We start from the raw sequence: 20,293 nt of genomic DNA on the forward strand, positions 1-20,293 counted from the left end.
TCCTTTTTAGTTTGTTTAATTTATTGTTTTTAATTCATTTTTTTATCATTATTTTTAATTATCTTTTTTATTCTTGTGGTGGGAAGAAAGAATTTCATTGAATGTTTTTTTTCAAATCTTATTGTGCACATCACAACGTACTTTTTGAATGTTTGAATATTATTAGGAAGAATGAATGTAAGCACTCCCTTCCAAAAAAAATGCCCTTACAATAAGGCGCGTGACGGCTCTGTTGAACCCTGGACTTGTTGCCATCCAATTGCTGGGCACATCAGACAAACAGGCACCATTCACACACATGTTCACACCTATTCGAGATTCGAACCAAGGACCTCTCGACTATGAGCCAGACGTGATAACCACTACCAGAAGACCCTCTTAATAAAAATTAAAGCAAATCTTGTGGCATATTAGACATTCTTGTGATTTAAAATATTAGCTGATAAAAAATACTGCTGGAGTTTCGCTTGCTCCTCAGGTTTGAAGCTAACGAGTGAAGTGGGCGGTGCCTACAAAACCGCTGTACTACGTCACGCGGTTCGAGAGCCGCACAAACTTTCCAACCACTCACGCAAGAGTTGAAGCGACAAGGATCAGTCCTCTTGTGCTAATTAGAGTGAAACTCTAGTATAATCCATGTCTAAATAGTTTGAAATTACGAGTATGGAGTCCGGATTACGTGGGAGTAAAACAATGTTGTTTTGGTGCTGTTGGCTTGTGCTGTCCACAAGTGGAGGTGAGTTGATGACTGTTTGTGTGACTGAACGGGCGTGTGGCAGCTTGTGGACAAATTTGCCCTTTGTCACTTGTAATTTTTTTACGATAACAACATCGACTTTAACAGAATATTTCACCACATGACCACGTTTGTACGTTTGTAGTAACCATAATATGAGCGTGGGGAGCGAGGTAGGTATTAATAAACTTAACTTGGTCAGATGCGTGACATACTTGACCGCACTACTGTTTTATTATGCACTCATGCATCCATTTGTTCAAGCTGAGCTTGTTTTCATGGTTTTAATACCGTTTATATTCCAACGATTTACTGTTAAGAGAACATTTTGCCCCATTAAATGTTCCTAGTCAAGGTGACAGATAAGCAAATTCCATCTAAAAGTAAACAAGTAACAGAGAACACAACGATCACAAGCTATACAAATCCTCAATTAAAGTAGACAGCACAACGTCAAAACACTTTTGGAATGTTGCTCATTCTATATGCACGTGATGTAGTGTTGAGAACATCTTATGTAAAGCGGTGTTGTGTTAAAGCATCTTTGAGAATGAAGTCTAACCTTAAACCGCACAATGAAGAGTACACCATTAGCACGATACATCCTAAAATTAATGCAAATATCATTGTATAGCGCATAGTAGTAATCCACCGAAATGACTTGTCATTGTGTTGGCCTAATACCTGCAGTAAAATGTGTGTCTTTGTCAAAGACTTTGTCATTGCAAGTTTAGGCAGCTGACGGTTATCTAGAGAGCGGGGACAGCTGTTGCCTTCAGGCGCAGGGTGCTGACACCTTACTGACCACTTTCCGCCTTAAGCATTATTCCCATTAACATACAATTTGGCAATTATTTGAATGGTATGATTTAGATATGACAAAATGGTAATTTTATTTGTGTACTGTTTAAACTGTTGAGGCTAATTTAGAACGTGTCTCCAGGGTGCCCTCCTCCTCGCAGCCCTGTTATGTCTTATTTGTCAGGAGGGTTTCCTTCCTTTGAGCCCAAACAGCTGTTAGCGCCACTGTCAGTAATGGCCTTTTCCACAAACCATGGGCCGAAACAAACAATAATCAGTGTCTCAGAGTCGAGATAAAGACTTTGCTCCCTGTACAGCACGGTGACAGTCAAAAATGGTACATGAGCGCCACACAGGATGTGACAATGTCTGCTCCCCCCTCCGTCCTGTTTAGCACAGTACATGTAATGCATCGATCCTCTGTACTAAATAAGTCAATATTAGGGGACAGTGATTGAAAATGGTTTCCTGGGCCAGTCTCATCAACAGGATGTGGCCTCAGGGAGTTTTTCTCCTCTGTAAGACAGGATGTGTGTGGTGAGAAGACGCCATTTGTTGTCGTTTTTAGGGTATCATATTTGTTAAAGGTCTGGGAGTGAATATCATACAACAGGCCTCCACTCTGCTGGTAAGTCTCTTACTGGTTATTTTCCCTAATATCAAGGATATAACATTGACACCCAAAGACAGAACCTTGACTGCTTCAGTAACAACAACAATGTAACGTGGAGTATAACCCACACACCACACGGAAGAAATGAAACTCTTATGAGTGTTTAACCTAAATGTGCAACAATCAATTGATTAATCGACAACTAGTCGATCATTACATTTATGATTTTTGGGGGTAAATTATTTAGAGACACTAACCGAGTTTACATGGAGCCATGTATTACGATTAGAAATGATCTGAATGACCAATCGGAATGAAAATGCACCATATAAACACGCCAATCGGAATAAAAAGGCCCAATCCGAATTGAATTTCATTCGGATTCACAGGCGTGGTGTATTCCTTTTGCCAATCCGAATGACTGTCATGTAAACAGTTCAATCGGAATGTCGAGACTGCGTCTGGTCTGCGTATGCTCTGTCTTGACGTAAATGCGTAGTGACGTCGTTGTATATGCACTTTGAAATGGCACCGTCTTACCAGAGCTTCTCAGTGACACAATAACTTGTTATAAAGTACTGCTAACTTGTTCTTTTTTCAAGATTCTGCTTTAATAAAAGTGTTAAAACAATAGCGATCCCTGCGCTAAATAGATGAATGAACTCCATCTCGATAGATCACGTGATGTTTACATCGATCTCCGCGTGTCACACGGCTGTAACACGGCTGATGTGATTAACAGGGTGGAGCAGTAAACAGCCGATTGGAGTAGATCACCTCACATGTTAACAGGTGATCAGAGGTCTTCATTTGGAATTATTTCATTCCGAATGACAAAAAAAGGTCTCCATGTACAGACGACTACTGTTTAACTCAAAGTTGTCCAAATTCTCTGAATTTCAGCTTCAAGATTTCTGTAGCCCTCCATGAAATCAGACTGGTCAGCTTTTTGTTTAATGAAAATAAGATATTAGCAAAGTGCCGGTATGTGAGTTTTGCTTTTCAATGTTTTTTTTTTTAGGTGCCAAATGCAAATTTTGACTTGCAAATTATGATACAAATGCATTTCGCCTTGATTTTCTGACATATGGATCAAAACCAGTCACTGACTCACAATCAATTTGTTGGTGCATTTTCTGCACTGTCAATTTGAAAGACTGTGTTGTTTATTAATAAAGAGATGGAAATTAAAAAAAAGAGGTTTTATCCGATTCATTGATTAATAGAACAAATACTTGAGGGATTAGCGATTATTAAAATAATCCTTCATTGCAGCCCGAGTTAAACCTCTAAATGCAAGTGTGGGAAACAGCCTCTGCATGTTTCAAAATGGTTGCTGCAGATAAAATGTTGTGATGTAAAACGCTTACAAAGAGGAAGCGTGAAACTTAGGCTCTTGCATAGTTACAAATGCTGCAAGTCAAGTTAATTGGACCTTGAATCTCAGCCACTAATGGCTGACCCACCATCTACATTTTCAGCATGCTGAGTCATAAAAAAATACTTTCTTTGCTTTATCCTTGTTTTTGCTTCTACCAAAGACTTCAGTTAAAACTGTGTGTTGAAGGGATATTCTGGGTTCCTGCTGCTGGTTTCATTAACACCTAATGAATTTGCATTTGTAGGAGGTGTGAAAAGGGGTGTGTGCATGGGGAGGCATTTGAGCAAACACAGGTAGTGAATTCTCATGAGTCAAATGATACCAGATCTACCAATTGGACACTTGTGTTGTAGCAGGACTGCTTTTGTAGAAACTAAAATAAGCACACTGGTTTCGTAAATTACCTTAGAGGGCTCCACAGAAATAAAAAAGGGAACATGCAAAGGTTTTGTTCTCAAAAAGAAAACTGCCTGAGGAAATGTGTGTTAAACAGTTGGCATTTAGGCATATGGCAAAAGGAGGACTGTTTTTGTACCCTGAGGGACTATCAGTGGCCTGAGACCAGGGGAAACAAAGACTATAACAGAGCCCAAACACAAGTTTCTGGTGGATGCAAGTTTAAAAAAAAAAAGGCCTAACCTACTCGTAACCCCAGTTTGATTGATACTTGGGAAAACACCGCCCACCACACCTAAAGTATGGTGTTAGCTGCTACAATGTGTTGTGGTCAAATTCAGTTGAACATGTCATGGTGATGATGATGATGATTCCAAAGTTTAGCCTTCCAATCATCTCAAAGATTAAGACAGGTTCATTATGTACATTTTATAAGAAATTAATTTTCATCATCTATTAAAGTAAACATGCAAGAGATGCCAAAGAGGAAGGCAGGGTGGGTGTGTAACCAGAGTGGACAAGGGCTTCCCCTCCTATTGTCCCTCCACAGTGGCAAGAACAGCCATGGGGCCAAGATTCCCTTTAATCAACCCTCCGTGGTCTTCCTATTGCCTCCAGCACGCAATGGATGGTGCAGAGTTGACCGCCATACTACACAACCACATTTAATCATATCACATGCAAATAGGCGCATCTTATCAAAATGGCGCAATGAAGTGTTGCAGAGTTGAAACCAATGAAAGAACCTACTGACTTTCACAGGACAAAAAAAAAAACACATTTGTACAATTGTTCATTTTTGTTCTAGCTCACCCACAAATCATTTTGCAATTAGATAGCAGTGTGAAAGGTGAGTTTTATTTAAAACGCTGAAACTGCTCTCTGTGGACTTTTTTTCCCCCCAGTCCTGTGGCTACAACAAGTTATGTTGTTCCCACAAATAACAGCAGATGGAAAACACCTGCAGTATCATCTTGGATTGAATGTGGGTTTGCATGCAACCTGTTTGACATGTTCTTCTAAAGAAACCAGCAGCTGTATTTCTATGTAAGTTAGTTGTTCGTAGCAAGGAGCCGGGCGGGAGCGGGGAGGAGGAGGAGAGGGTCTTATTTGTGTGGCAGGACACTTCAGGAAGGATGTCCACTCCTCAAATACTGACACACCCACGTTTAAAATATCCCTGCAATAACGTACAGTCAGTATGCATACTTACTGTTGCTTGCACGTAATTCTAATAGCAAACACTCATAGACTGCCTTACTGTAGCCATGTTTAATTCAGTCAGTCCGCAGACTTACTTTAAACAGAGGCACACATGGATAGTTATGCTACATTAGAAAAAACTGAAGGTGAATGTCCCTAGCGAACAAGGTCTCATATTATAGTAACCAAAATTATCACAGTTGTCAGTATTATCACAATATTGCTCACAGATTTTTCCCCTCAGATGCAAGCACAGAAAACACTGCTAGTTTTATTCTAAATCTAAATATGTAATCACCAAACCGATGCACCTTTTCCAAATTAGAATTTGTGAACAGCAAAAACCCAAATTAATTTTCATGCATGCAGTTATTTTTTCTTTAAAAATGGGCTCTGGTTAGGTCTGTAGGAATTTGAGCCACTACGGTAATGGAATTGAATCAGCCAAAGCTAATGTTGTAAATTTGGCAAATTCACATAATACCGCCCCCACAAAGATTTTCTCTGCCCGTGATTAGGCAGCTGAGCAGGAGAAGATCCGGCATTCTCAAATGAAAAGAAACACTGCAACGTGTAACTTTTACGCCAAAACTAAACACAGTTGCAGTTTTCGGAGCACAGATTGGCGTTGGCTTCACATGATTGTTCGGTGGAATATCGACGTGGTAGTGAAAGGGTGTTTGTGCCCTACTAGTGAAGGCTACCAGTCCAGACTGTACCACGCCTCTCACCCAAAGTCAGCTGTGGTAGGCTTCGACTCAACCTAACTACAACAAACAGTAAAGAAAATGGATGGATGTCTCCTTTTATTAAGATAGCTTTTGTCTTGGCCTCGCAGTGTGGATAATGTAAGACACATTAAGACTGAAGACTCCTGTGATGCAGTGAAGAACAGGATGCGGTTAAAACTAGATACAACTTTGTATATAGAAGACTCTTGGTGTGTGTTTTTGTTTTCCGGAATGTACAGAAGTGAATAGACGCACAACAATCTCAGTCTGCTTTTTCACTACAGTGACTGTTTACCACACAGCATCGTCAGCGGTGGTTGTAGGGCAGACCAAAATTCAATCCCGCCCAAGCTTTATTTCAGTCAAAAATAGCCCTGTGTTTAGAAAATCAAAATACACATACACATAAACCACATGCACGGCACTGGTTTGAAGACTTGGATGAAATGGAATGAAACTACATTTCTTGAGCTTCACCCTCACTATAACCACATATGACACACACACATTCCACACTGAACACAACTGGCAGTAAAGAAACGCCTGCTTTAAGATAACAGAACTCAGTTTTGTCTCGTCAACACCACCAGAGGCCAACCACTTGAGCTGCCAGATGTCAAACACAAGTTTTGTAAGAACCTCACATGCCACAAGGCATAGAGCAACTCATTCTCATGCATTCCCTCAATAGCAGACTCATGCCGTGGGTGTGAGGACAATCTAAATGATAGCAGTCAGCGTCTGCTCGAGCTATGCCCTGAAACCACAGCCCGTGTATAGATGACTGCTACTTTTAGGCCAAACCCAAACATACTGGAGTGTTTTTGGGAGTTCTTCAGGCATGTGGGTCACTCAGTAATTACATGCAGACAATAACCAAGTTAATAATTCTGTTTTTATCAGTTTACAACCTTGCAGGTAAATAGATTTCTGGGCAAATTAAAGTCACCTCTGTGACATTAAAGTGGAAGTCAACCCCAAAATTTCAAAATTAAGCATTAAAATCCACCCGTTTTTGTCCATCTCATTGGTCGGCCATTTTGTCACTTGCTGTCGACTGAAAATGGAAAATGACATCACCGATGCTCAGGGCTAAGATAACGACCAATCATGGCTCAGCTTTAGAAAACAGGTGAAATTTGATATCCATTCAAATGATCTGGGTTTGTTTGCAGATTTGTTTCGGTCAACCTAGCGTACATTTTAGAAGCCATGCTTCAGTCAGGCTAAAGCTATACTTTGATTTTCTGATGGATGAAAATCTTTTAAAGTCATTTAGAATCAAAGTTTATATGGAATTGTTTTGAGGACCTGGCAATTAGAGTCTCCCAGATGTTTTATATATTCATTTAAAGTGCTCCAAACACAAGTATACGGAAGCGGAAGCATGCTGCTCATACCGAATACTCACAAAAACCAGGAAGTTTGTAATGCACTGAAATAGGGCATGGGATGTTGTTGTGCTTTGTAACAACTGTAATGCCCAAGGGATTGGTCGTTGGTATTGTGTTTGCATGGCAGAGGTTTGTGTTTTCACTGATAGTACCAATCCTTCCCTTGCTTTCTTTAAAGTCACACGTTTTGCTTTATTTCATGTTGTATAAATCCATGAAAAGAAAATACTGCTGGCATAAAAATAGCAGTTCTCATGGTTCTCTCTGTCATGTCTTGCCATTGGGGAATTGTGCTCGGAGTTGAGGCTCTCAGGCATGTCCAGAGTATACAAACCCCGCCTTCTTTATAATCGTTGTTGATTTCCTTCTAGCAGGAAACATACTTGGAACTTATTTAAAGGGGGAGTAAACCCAAACATATTTTTTTTCCAGAATATGTTCTATGTTTCTTTGAAATATGATAAATCCACCTGTTTTTAGATTTTTATCTCAATGGGCGGCCATTTTGTCACTTCTGTCGACTGAAGATGACATCAAAGTTGCTCAGGGCTCAGATAACAACCAATCATGGCTCAGCTTTAGAAAACAGGCGAGCCGTGATTGGTCGTTATCTGAGTCCTGAGCAACTTCAATGTCATCTTCAGTCGACAGAAGTGACAAAATGGCCGCCCACTATGCTGGCTAAAAGCGGGTGCATTTTGCTGCTTAACTTATATTCCACAAATGCAATATTAATCAGAAGGACATATTTCCACTAGTGGGCCTTCATCAACATATTCTGGAAAAAAATGTTTAAGAACATTTTTATTGACATTAGAAATAAGCAGCAGCTTGGAAGGCTAAGGCTTGTGGTTCATAATGTATTAATGTACTATTTCATGTTTTTTTTTCTTTGTAGTGACTGGAAAGACATCCCATTCCCTTTCGTCACTGAGCATTTCTACCCCTCACCTTTTCTGGACCTGTCCGGAAGGGGCAACTTTCGCACCCGACTGTGCTCAGACAGGCGCCCCCTTGGCCCCCTCTGACGTCTTAAAACACGCCTGGCTTTTCACGCCACATAGCGACCAACACTGCATGGGACGGTTAGGCCCACGCCACATGACCTACGGTCGTCCGCATGGAAACCACAGCTTGCCACCAGGGTTCAAATTTGGATATTCGAAGAACAACCTCTGGATGGTTCTGCAGAATGTAACCATCGCTGACCAGGGGCGGTACTGCTGTATGGTCCTGGACTTGCAGCAAGACCATAAACACGCTAGCCTTGTGCAGAGTTCCCACAGTCATGTTATACTCCATGTGACACCACGTAAGTAAGATCTTGCCAAATGTGAACATGATGCTAATTAATCAAAGGACATTTCCTTGGAGACTCAGTTTTGTCACTAGACAGCGACAGAATACAAAATCCAGCAAAGTACCTTTGGACGAACATTTTTTATTTGATTAACTGATCCTGAAATATAATGTATCTGAAAATGATATCATACCTTTATAGGCAGAAATGGATCTCAAGAATGTTCCGTCATAAATCCTGCACTACCTGGAGGTTTGTCATCATATTGAAGCCCAATACCTAACTTGCTAATTCTTCTGTTTATCTAGCATTTACGGTAACGGACATTGTCTGTGCTCCATCTTCAGGTGCTGTGCCAGTGGCCCTGGCCATAGCAGCCTGCATCTTGGCTCTGCTTTCACTGCCTGTTATTCTCCTACTAGTCTACAGGCAGAGGCAAAGCAACCATACGAACAGACGTATGTATCTTATGCCACGCAAACAGGACATTTCATTAGGTACACCCGCACAATGTAATAGGATTCAGAGCAAGTGGAGCTAAACAACTTTCAAATGAAGAAATGATTTACAAATGTAATGTTTAGTTTTTTTATGACACTGTGTGAGGTGTTCAATTAGCAGGACACGCGCTTGTTATTGTGGTCAGAGTTCGCAGCTGTGCACAGCAGCATTACAGCACACGTGTTTAACATCTCACTATTAAAAGAATAGGAAAGCAGGTACAACCCCAGCCCAAATGAGGCTGAGAGAAGCACAAACAGTTCCACATCAAACGTGGATTGCCCTCAATATTTTCCTCACTTTGCTTTGTCTGAAAACACATTTCCTGTGTGAGAGCTGAATCAACTGTACACAGAGGGAAACTCGTTCGCACACTATATGTGCCGTGCTGCTTTGTTTCGCCTTATTCACAATAACCTATTTCCTATTTCCTCTGTCCCAGGTGCACAAGAACTAGTGAGGATGGACAGGTATGTTTTCCCACAGTCTGCTCGACAGCTGTTATCACAGGACGTGTTTCATAACGCATCTGGTCTTTTAAATAGATTCCATACGGATTGTTTTTAAATACCCAAAGCACTGCCACATTTAGTACATCTGTAGATCCTTTTGGACAGCAATAAAGAGGCATCATGTTTACTATCAAGAATACTTCTGATCAGATAAAGACATTTTGGCAATGTCCACGATGTCTTAACCGCGACACTTGTTTGACGTCACTGTTTACTCACAGACTGTTTTTTTTTTTTCGACTTACCAAAGTCATTTCATGATTAGTAAAGAACATTTTCATCATGTATCTTTCTTGTTTGTCTTCAGTGAAGCTCAGGGCCATGAGAACCCAGTTTTTCTTCGAGAATCACCGCGAGTGAAGACCCGCACCGTTGCTCAAATTATGACAAGGCAGTCCTCGGGGACAGGCCACCATCTGTTATCCGACCCAGGAACCCCCATGACTCCTTCTGCACATGGGGATGTTTTCTTCCCAATAGAAGGTAAGACACTGGCATTTATATTTAGACTCTATATAATTATATCCTGGCCAAAAAACAGCCCCAAGTTCAAGCTCTGAAACAACAACAAAAAAGCTCAAGTCTACAATGTTTTTGGTTTGCCGGCCTTGGAGGGTCCCAGGTTCAATACAAAAATGTGACCGCTGGATAGAGTAACTGCCGTTGAGCAAGGAATTAAATTGAGTGCTGTGGGCTCCGGCACAGATGCACACCCTCGCCTTCTGACATTTTGCATCATTATTCAGACTACATCAGTACAGTGGAACTTTTATGACTGTACTGTCAATGGCATATTGAAATGATTGTATTTCTGGTGAACCTTTTTTGCTCTTGGACCTTAACTCCTAATGCAGAAGTACAAAGGAAAGACTTGAAATATGTGTTTCAAAATTATCATGATAAAAGACTCTGACGCAATCAAAGTGTAACCATGGCCTCAGAGTGTTGAAACGTACCACATTTGCTGGAAGTGTTGGCGGTTGCTTGTGTAAAATTGCGTGTTCTCACTCAAGTGAGATGGCTTGCGACAGATATGACTAAGACAATCGTACAATCGTTCTCCCCCACATAGCTTAGAACTCCGGTCTTTGCCTTTTTAAAACTTTATTTTCCAATTCAGCAGTCTTATCATTTATTTCCTTTTTTCCTTTATTGTTGCAATAGTTGAGCAAGTGGATTTATACTATCTGAACAAAGAAAGCACCACAGTCATATTAACAAGTAAAATACTGGTACTTTTGTCAATTTGGATTTTCCCTGCCAGACGTCATATTCTTCAGCTATTTACATATGTAATGCATATCACACCAAGCAATGTCGTGTCACAGTTTTTGTGTTGTGTGAATTTAAGGCACACTTCAGCTTTCTTCTTCATCTTTTTTGGCCTGCTGTGAGGAACCTACCAACCAGCTGGTTCCTCTTACTGTGAACAAGTTGCAACTCAGACTTAAGAACTTTTTTCAAGTGTTTCAAAGGGTTTATAGATAAATATATTGAGCAAGATCTCAAGCAATAGTAGGTAGAATATACCAAAATAGTACCATTCTTTTTGTCTGTGTTATTCCCATTTTAGCACAGAGACAGAGACGGATGCCTTTGTAATGGTTGTGATGGGATTTTAACAGTGTCAAGTTAGAAATATGCTTGAATTTGAATAGCAGTTTAAATCAGAAGTTTCAATGTATCACCCATGCACTGCTAAAATTTGAATGAAGGAAACCTCTGAATATAAAAAAAAAATGCATTGTGCTGCCATGTGATGGGGAAAATAATAAGCCGGATAATTCACATTTTAGTTTCTTTCACAGCCGAGTGTGAAGCGGTTGGGATGAAAATCAGCACTTCCAAATCTGAGACCACGGTCCTCAGTAGGAAAAGGGATGAGTGCCCTTTCCAGGTTGGGGATGCAATCCTGCCCCAAGTGGAGTTTAAGTATCTCTGATGGAATGGGAGATTGACAGGCAGATTGTTTTAGCGTCTGCAGCGATGCAGCCTTTGTATCCGTCCGTCGTGGTGGAGATGGAGCTGAACTGAAAGCGAAGCTCTCAATTTACCGGTCGATCTACGTTCCTACCCTCGCCTATGGTCCCGAGCTGGGGGTCATGGCCGAAAGAACAAGATCCCGGATATTTCGGGCTCCCCTTTCGAGACAGCATTAGAAGTTCAGTCATCCGGCTCAGAGTAGAGCCGCCGCTCCTCCGCATTGAGAGGAGCCAGATAGCTGGCTTGGGCATCTAGCAAAGGATGCCCCGCTGGTGAGGTGTTCTCCCACCGGGGAACACCCAGGGCACGCTGCAGAGACTATTGGTGCTTTTCCATTAGCCCGGTTCCACACCGAGACAGCCTTGCATGGCCCCGGACGCTTTTCCATTAAGCTTTCGGGGCCGACCACTTACAATTGAACAGACCAATCTCCGAGGTGGTACTAAAGTGCCGGCCGAGCGGGGGCGTGTCGTCGCTGTTATCTGATTGGCTGACAGTGATGCAGAAAGCAACTTTGCAACTTTAGGGAATTCGGTTGTATTTTAGTCCATTTTTATTTCAGACTAAGCTTAAATTGCATTTTGTTAAATCCACAGAAAGCCTGTTAGGATTACCTGTGTAATGTCTCTGTCCTCTGCTCTTACTGGCCTGCTATTTTCTCTTATTACAGACACCATCCCTGAGTCTCCAGACATCCTCCTGCTTTAAAGAGGGATGAGACTCCCTCCTCGCTCCAACTGCTGACCTGGAAACAGCTTTGCGGCTTTTTCGTTTTCTCCTCTGTGCCTCCAGAGCAACGCTTCCCTCGGTCTTTCTCACAATTACTTCTGCTGGGAATGTCGTCTGTGCACTGTGTTTGGTCCGTAGGAGGTAACAGACTGACTGCATTTGGATTTCAAACACTCCTTAGTGCACCTGCTAAAGCTGCAGGCTAGAAAGAAGTAAGCTGTGATTGTGAACTCTTGTGCTGTGGCAGGGTCGAGGGTACGCATGTGGGCGTACCCCATCTAAACCCTGACAACTGCCTTGGATGGGTTCTACTGTTTGAGACTGTGCCGTATTGAAGGCTTTGTGCAAGGTTTCTATGTCAGAAGGATACAAAATGACACAAAATGTTTTGTCTTTCTTGTTTGGGTTGATTTTTTTTTTTTTCTTTCTCAGTTTACTAGCCAGCCTCTCATTTGAAATTTTAGTCTATCCATGACATGAACCCTTTTCAGCAGGGAACCTATCTCAGCTGACTTCAGGAAAGAGGCAGGCCAAGCATGGGTGGGAACTGATCCCATACCGGATGCATGAATGTTAGTTGTTTTAACAGCTACACCACCATGCATATACAGACATAAGAAGCTTTTTTTCCCTAGATGGAAAAAAAAAATTCACAGTGTGATTTCTAAAATGAAAGACTTGAAAATGCTGTTCAATTATTGAAGATTACATTCAGATGATTGCACTGAGAAGCTAACCAGTCATAGTAAATCTGTTGTTTTTATCTAATGAGTAATAACAAAACTTGCGTTCACCAAGGGAAGTACAATTATTGATTCCTCTGCTCCCGATCAGGTGAGCTGACCTGAAGATGTGAAAGTGAAAAAACATGACGTTCCGAAGCTCTGCACCCTTCCTCAGAGGTCTCAGTTTCTTTTCACTGTGCTACATCCGTTAACTTTCAGCTAACATTCCTTCTTAATTTCAATAGTTAGCAATTTCCAGTGGATGAATCCATATTCATATTCATTCATTGCAGCACATTCAGATCCTATAGTGGGCTAAATACAATAAATAAATCATGTATAGTTTGATAACAAGCCCTTATTAAAAAAACAATACAACACATTTAATCACTGCTGTCTTTGTACAACTTGTTTGTGGTGGTGGATTTTATTTTTTTATGTCGTAATTTGCGCATTGAGTTGTTTGAAAGTAGCATGATTATCGGAGTTAAGTGTGGTTGAATGACCGCGAGAAAGAGTTGTTTTTTTCACTTTCAGAGTGTATAGTACAGCAGTGCTAAAAGGATATTTTGCTGCAAGTTCCTAGAACAGGGTATTCTGTATATACTGTATTGTATGTGTGTTTTATTTTCTTGGAGATGATGTGACCAAAGAAGATTTTATGCAAATTTACCTTTGTGTGATTGAAAACATATTGTTCGGTATATTGTGCTTAAATCATACAAATTGAATCTTGAATGAGAATAATAAAAAAATGGAGCTGTTCCACTTAACCTTCTGTCTTTTCAATTTACTTGCGTTGAGAAAAATAATACAGATTGTTATCATTGAGGTCACTTAGGTTTAGAGTCCCAACACTTACAGTTTGGTTAAAGTAATCCACTGTGTATATAGTAACATGGTCAGACATCACCTTAGCAGAAAAAAACAACAACATTCTTCAATAATACAGTACATTTTGAGCTGGACAAGCAAGATTTTTCTTCCTCTTTTTGAAAATGGGGCTTGTGGCTTTCTTTGTAAAGGTGTTTCCTGTGCTGTGAACAACTTCTCATTTTAGTCTACTGTGAAGCGTATGTCATTTAAATTCTAATTGTCATCACATCTGTCACTCTTGTCAATACGGTGGTGGTAAAATGTGGTGAGACTATAAAGAACATTATACTGTACACTGCCAAAAAAAGGTGATGAATTTGTACTTTTAAGTGTCAAATGGTTTTTCACTCGGGCAGTATCCTCAAGGGTACACCAATTGTACATATTGGGACCCTTACAGTTTTACAGTTTGTCTGCAAATGTGTACTTTAGGGTACATGTTTGTCTCAAAAGGGTACTGCCTATTTTTAGGATGAGCAACATTATAAAAACGCTTTCCTTATCACACCCGATCAGTTTTATGTCATAATAACGCCGTTCACCACTAGACGTCAGACATCACTTAGTCACTCTTCGACCTGTTCATCTCCATGAGGGAAGAAGAACATAGCGATCCTGGTAGCCATGATTGATTTTTGGTATTTTGGCATTGCTCAAGTTAATGGAGACTCTTTCAACATGGAGATGGAGGGATTCAATGGAACTAACCATGTTACTTTTTCGGACACAAGTCACAGTCTCGATTTCATGGTAACAATGTCCAAATTAAATTTAACATGACTTTTAATTAAGCCAAATATTCAGTGAACTAAAGGTAACATAAACACACTTAGATGCTAATGATTAACAACCTTATGTTGGAAAAGGTTCAGTATTGCATGCGTAAAGCATCCTGGGAAAGTCGAAAAGTACAAAAGTACGCTGACAGCAATGAAATAACCCAGTCTCAGACCAAAAATTGTAGTTGATTTAATTGTATACCTGTGTGACAGTTAATGTTAAGAACCAAATGATAATGATCATTTGCAAAATTCATGGAAATAAGCAGCTAACAAAAGTTAACTTGGTTGTTTAATTTCACACTTGATGGGTGGGCAGGCGCTAGAGAGACCCAACTATTTGTTTTGAAGCAATTAAAAAGTAAATTTCCATTATATGTTAGTTTTAAATGTTTTATAATGGCGGCAGTTTGGACTCTAAAAGGAATTATTGAAAATATAATTGATCTCATGGGGATTTTTGTTTTGCAAGTCAACGAAATCAAAGTTTGTGCCTTGCAGTCAAACATCAAGGCGCCACCTCATTTGTGTGTTTGTTGTCCTTACCGACAGAGGAGGTGTGCCATCATCCTCCACAGTCACAATGAGTCTGTACTCCTGCTGACGCTCTCGATCAGGAGGGGCGGGCCTTGTCACCATCTCTCCTGTCATGCGGTCCATGCGGAAGGTCAGGTCTTGGTTTCCGGCGGTGATGTAATAAAACAGCATGGCGTTAGGACCCGTGTCCCAATCTGTCGCCATCACACGCAGGACTGACGTGCCTCCTCCAACATTCTACATTTGAAACCATAAAATAATCCATTCCAATTGGCGCTGACAAAAGACCGTATTAAGCGAGGAAGATTTGAATCCAAAAGTGCAAGTGAGAACACGCTGTCTGTGTTTGTGTCCTACCTCGCTTATGCTGACATTGTAGCCCCTTGGACTCTCAACAATAGGTGCATTGTCATTGACATCTAGGATATTGATGGTGAGGGAGTGGTCAGTGTGTCGGGGAGGTGACCCATTGTCTGTGGCGCGCACCTGCAACAGTACACACAAGCATCTCAATCTGAGCCACCATTCTTTTGTACACATGCTTGTCTGTCAACTTTGGTGGTTTTATATGCGAAAAAAAATGTAATGCCTTGACTCATTTCCATATATGTATATATATATATATATATATATATATATATATATATATATATATATATATATATATATATGTGTGTGTGTGTATAAGAATATAAAGTGCACTATCTTGAGTAGCAAATGATATCATATCATTCTGACCTTGAGCAAGTAGCGATCCACTGACTCTCTGTCCAGAGCAGCATTGACATACACCTCCCCATAGGTGTGGTTCACTGTCTTTATCTTAAACACATCTTCCATATTGCCTGCGACTAAAGTAAAGTTGACCTAAGACGGCATGAGAAGTAATAAAGGGAGGGACAAATGGAAGGGGCGAGACAGACGATTGAAAATGTCCCTCAGCTCATCTTGTTGGAGTAGTTATACAGTCAGTACGTGCTATGAAACGGCAATCAATCAGATCGAAGGGGATCACGATGTTTTCTCTCTCTCTTACCAATCCATTCAGTCCTGCATCTCGATCCCTTCCCAGAACTACAGCCACTTTCTTTCCCATGGCGGTGTTTTCCAGAATGTCCACTGAAGTATCAGATGTGATGTCAAACTCTGGACTGTTGTCATTCTCATCAAGTATGATGATCGACACCTGTCAAAGTCAGATGCCATGTTGATACTAAGGGATACTTGAGATGAATATAAATGTGCTAATGCTGCAGATGAGCGCAAGATCTTACCTTCTGTTGTTCCAATAAAAGGTGCAAATAATACAAAAAGGATGTCATTGGTTTTCCATAGCAATAGATTATATATGGCTTCATTTCACCATTCACTACATAGACAAAAGCTTTACAACAGATGACAAGTACATTAAAGAAATGAAAGTGGTCGACATTACATATTTTGTCTTGTGCATCTTTAATAGCTTCTACTTTTCTGACTCTTTGTTGTGTTTCATCCCAAGGCGCATGTTGGTCTATCCATCACCTATACCACTTGTCCTCTCAAGGGTTTTGCAATAGAATATAAAATGTAATAGAGTAATATACTTAGTAATATGTATGAATTAAGTGTTATGTTCAGCAACTGACGGATTTTTTTCCAGACACTTCATAGCTGTAAATGACAATAAATGGTCAAATCTGTAATTGCACCAGCTTTTATAGGTCAAACAAAAACAAAAAATTGAAACATTTCAAAATCCAGATGTGCTAAGGAAAAAAGTAGAGCCAGTTTTTAAATCAGCATTAAAAAAACATTTAGGTACACGTAAAGTTATCTCTGATTAAAAATTTCTATTGACCAGTGTAATTGTCTACGGTAGTTTAAATTTTGTTTGATGAATTAATTCAACAATTTATCAACAGGCCTTAACACGTTTGTCAGTAAAGTGGCGATCAATCCAGAAACCAATTTCCATACCACAGTCGAATCTTTTTTTGGTCCTCCGTCATCAGCGACAACAGTCAGGGTGTACGTGTCACCCTTCTCTCTGTCGAGCAGGCCTGTAACTGTGATTCGGCCCTGAAACATCATCATAATGTCTCTCACACTTCATCCACACACAGAAAACAGAGCCACATTATTTTGGTCTCACCGTGATGCTGTCTATCTTGAAGAGGGCCAGAGCTGCAGGTGATGTATCTGGATCGAATCTATAAGTCAGCTGGTTCAAGTTGTCAGCAGACTGGGCCTGCACCTGAACCACCTCGGTCCCCGTGGCGATATTCTCACGGAGGGACGCTTCATAACTGGCTGAGAAGAAGGCCACCGCCTCGTCGAGTTCATTGAGTAAAGTGACATAAACCGTGCAGAAGTCTTGATGGAAAGGTGGGGCCTGGTCAGTAGCTGAGATGTTCATCAGATAGGTGGTCTTTGTCTCGTAGTCCAGGTAGTCCACTGTGGTTACCAGACCGGTGCTGACGTCCACATCAAACTTGCGATCCGAGCCAGACACAAGGGCATAAGCTACTGCTCCACCATCACCTGACCAGGAGGAAAAACAGTGGTTGTTGTTGTTGTTGTTGTTGTTTTTGGTTGTTTCGTTTTACCTTTGAAGAATTACAGTGGTCTTTTTCCAGTTACAATTTCCTGGCCTAGTTTCTAATACGTTTACTGTTATAAAGACTTTGATTTCTTCTTGTGTTTTTGAATGCTTTTACATGTTGTACTTTCAATCATGTAAACTTTATATAATTTACATGATTACATTGTAAATCACATTGACTTAACTTGTGTATGAAATGCGCTATATACATAAAGCCGTTTTGCCTTATCAGCATGTGGAATTCATATTTGAAATCACAATGAAGCTGCACCAACCATCTTGGTGCTTTCATCCAGTCACTTCGCTAGACAGGATGGAAGTGGCCAAATACAGTATACTGTATGCTTAATTGCAAGGGGTTGAACTTTCCAGAAACATTCCATGAGAAGTTCACCTTGCGCAATATTGTTTGACACTTCTCAAGAAATGTGAACAGGAGACTTCGATAGTTTCACATATTTCTGACATCATAATGATTTTGTCTGCTTCCTAAAAATCTGATTTGTCTTCATCTTTGGTGCAACTGATCAAACTAATTTGCCACAGCATTGAGATATAATGAAAATGTCCGTACTCGGTGAAGGGTAGCCTGCGTTGTGATGGAAGAATGCACATTGCGTGCAGGGGCCGTGCCCTCAATAAGTCGGCTGCTGTGTGGGATGCCCAGCGCAGGGCAGTATTTCAATATAATTTGAATAAAATCTGGTCCTGTTCACCTGATTTGTATTGCAAGATGACTTTTAATGTAGATTACCATTACTTTTCTTGACTAACCTGCAGTTTTTCAAATGGACAGTTGTTTTCATATTCCTGTTATTTTCCAGATCTTCAGCTTTGAAATTTCCTGGCATTATTCAGCTCAAGTAGCTTTATTATAATGGATCCTGATTTTTTTTTTATGGCGCCACCAATTTGCTTAACTTTCAAACATTTGATTTAGAAAATTTAATAAAAAGCCTCTCAAGCCGCTGCTAGCCAAGGAGCATAGTTTATGTTTTGGTCAACCCTTCCCTAAACTCCCTTCTCACTTATCCTGCATATACGTAGCTGATCTCTGGAACTTTTTTTTAGCATTTAGCTTATTTAGCTAAGCATTAATTTATGAACCATGGAGTCTTGAGAGAAGTGTGAAGACCAAGGCACACAAGGATTTTTACATATCTTGAAACTCATAAATTTAGAACAATATAGAACTATTTAGCAAGAGCAGCTTACATTGAAACACTGAAAGAATTACCTACGGTGTAATATAAACAAGAAAAATGAATAATTATTTAACAACAAGTAAAACCTTGTGTTAAAACGCTATTGAAGCCAACCTCGCCTATCCAATGTAGTGGCTTAAAGGTCAACAAGGTCCACAAAATGTCCCAGGACCAACAAATGTGTCACAAAAGGGGAAGTGAACAGAGGAAGCATTGTGGGACACAGTTCCGAAAGCCAAATGTCAAAATAAATGTTAAATAGCTGTCATTTGACCATATTTGTAAGTAAATCTGATTTAAAAAAAACAATCTAAAAAAAAGTGTTTAGAAACATCAGAATAGACAAAACAGTTCAAACAAAAGGAGAGGAGAGATTGAACACCTCACAGGGATAATTCTTTTTTTCAGTACAGCAGTATAAAACTAATAAAATCAAGTAATAAAAGCAATAAGCTGCAGCTTCTGCACTCACTTCCCACCGAACTCACCCGTGTCAGGGTCTGTGGCACGAACCACTATCACCGATGTGCCAACACCAGCAGTCTCCCTAAGGCCGAGACGGTTGTATTGTTGCTGGGTAAACACTGGCACCTCATCGTTGGTATCGTCCACATATACTATTACCTGTATGAGTTTAGACAAATGAAAGGTGTGTGTAAAAATGTCCATGCAATATCTCAAAAAATAGACCTTTCTCATCTCTCATCTGACATTTCCATGCTGAAATTGCATTTTTCTCAACTGTTAGTTGAATTTGCAACTCTTGGCAAAAAATTATGGAATCACTTCTCCTGTAGGTTGATCATTTGAATGTTTAAATTAGGAGACCTAAGGAAAATCAAATATGTATCTTATTTTTTTTCCCGAAAATGCCACTCTTCTGGATTTAAGACACACATAAAAAAAGCAGGGAAAAAATGTTGTAGTCAGTCACAATTTTGTTTAGAGTCAGTAGAGGAAAAATATGGAATCGCTCAATTCTGAGGGAAAAAAAGGCCTTTTGGAAAAAAAAAAGAAAAAACACTACAATACTACAACGCCAGTTCTTGTTACACCACCTCTGTCTTCTGTAACTTCTTGCAGTCTCTTTCCATTGGATTAAGATCCAGATTATTTGCAGGTCAATGACACTGACATTATATCTTTCGCGAAGGGAGGTTTTTATGGCTTTTGCTCTATGGCAAGATGCATAATCACCTTGAAAAATAACATTATTGCCAAACATCCTTTCAATAGATGGAATCCAGAAAGTGTAAAATTGTGCATTTATTGAAGATTTAATGACTGCCCTCCCCTGTCTCCCCTGT

The 20,293-nt window shown here is 40.2% G+C and overlaps 2 protein-coding genes across 3 annotated transcripts in view; one reads left to right on the forward strand and one right to left on the reverse strand.

Moving 5' to 3' along the window:
* cdh23 (cadherin-related 23) overlaps positions 1-20,293 on the reverse strand; it is a 183,499-nt gene that overhangs the window by 20,336 nt on the left and 142,870 nt on the right. The window contains exons 30-37 of one of the 2 annotated variants that reach the window (XM_086044818.1): positions 19,475-19,610; positions 17,332-17,720; positions 17,157-17,258; positions 16,472-16,474; positions 16,234-16,383; positions 15,936-16,064; positions 15,555-15,683; positions 15,207-15,434 (exon numbers count right to left, since the gene is read on the reverse strand). In XM_086044818.1, the coding sequence (XP_085900944.1) occupies positions 15,207-15,434; positions 15,555-15,683; positions 15,936-16,064; positions 16,234-16,383; positions 16,472-16,474; positions 17,157-17,258; positions 17,332-17,720; positions 19,475-19,610 (1,266 nt within the window). Of the gene's footprint in view, positions 1-15,206; positions 15,435-15,554; positions 15,684-15,935; positions 16,065-16,233; positions 17,059-17,156; positions 17,259-17,331; positions 17,721-19,474; positions 19,611-20,293 lie in introns of those variants that run through there. The other variant, XM_086044817.1, reaches the window with a different exon arrangement.
* On the forward strand, positions 563-13,778 carry vsir (V-set immunoregulatory receptor). The gene is made up of 7 exons (XM_086046115.1): positions 563-736; positions 8,154-8,567; positions 8,757-8,807; positions 8,903-9,013; positions 9,499-9,526; positions 9,876-10,051; positions 12,222-13,778. Exons 1-7 carry the CDS (start codon positions 664-666, stop codon positions 12,257-12,259), a joined length of 891 nt encoding a protein of 296 aa, XP_085902241.1. The 5' UTR covers positions 563-663; the 3' UTR covers positions 12,260-13,778.

Source organism: Filicampus tigris, chromosome 11 (assembly GCF_054856515.1).
Source record: "Filicampus tigris isolate MCC_2025a chromosome 11, RoL_Ftig_1.0, whole genome shotgun sequence".
In the NCBI taxonomy this organism is placed as follows: domain Eukaryota; kingdom Metazoa; phylum Chordata; class Actinopteri; order Syngnathiformes; family Syngnathidae; genus Filicampus; species Filicampus tigris.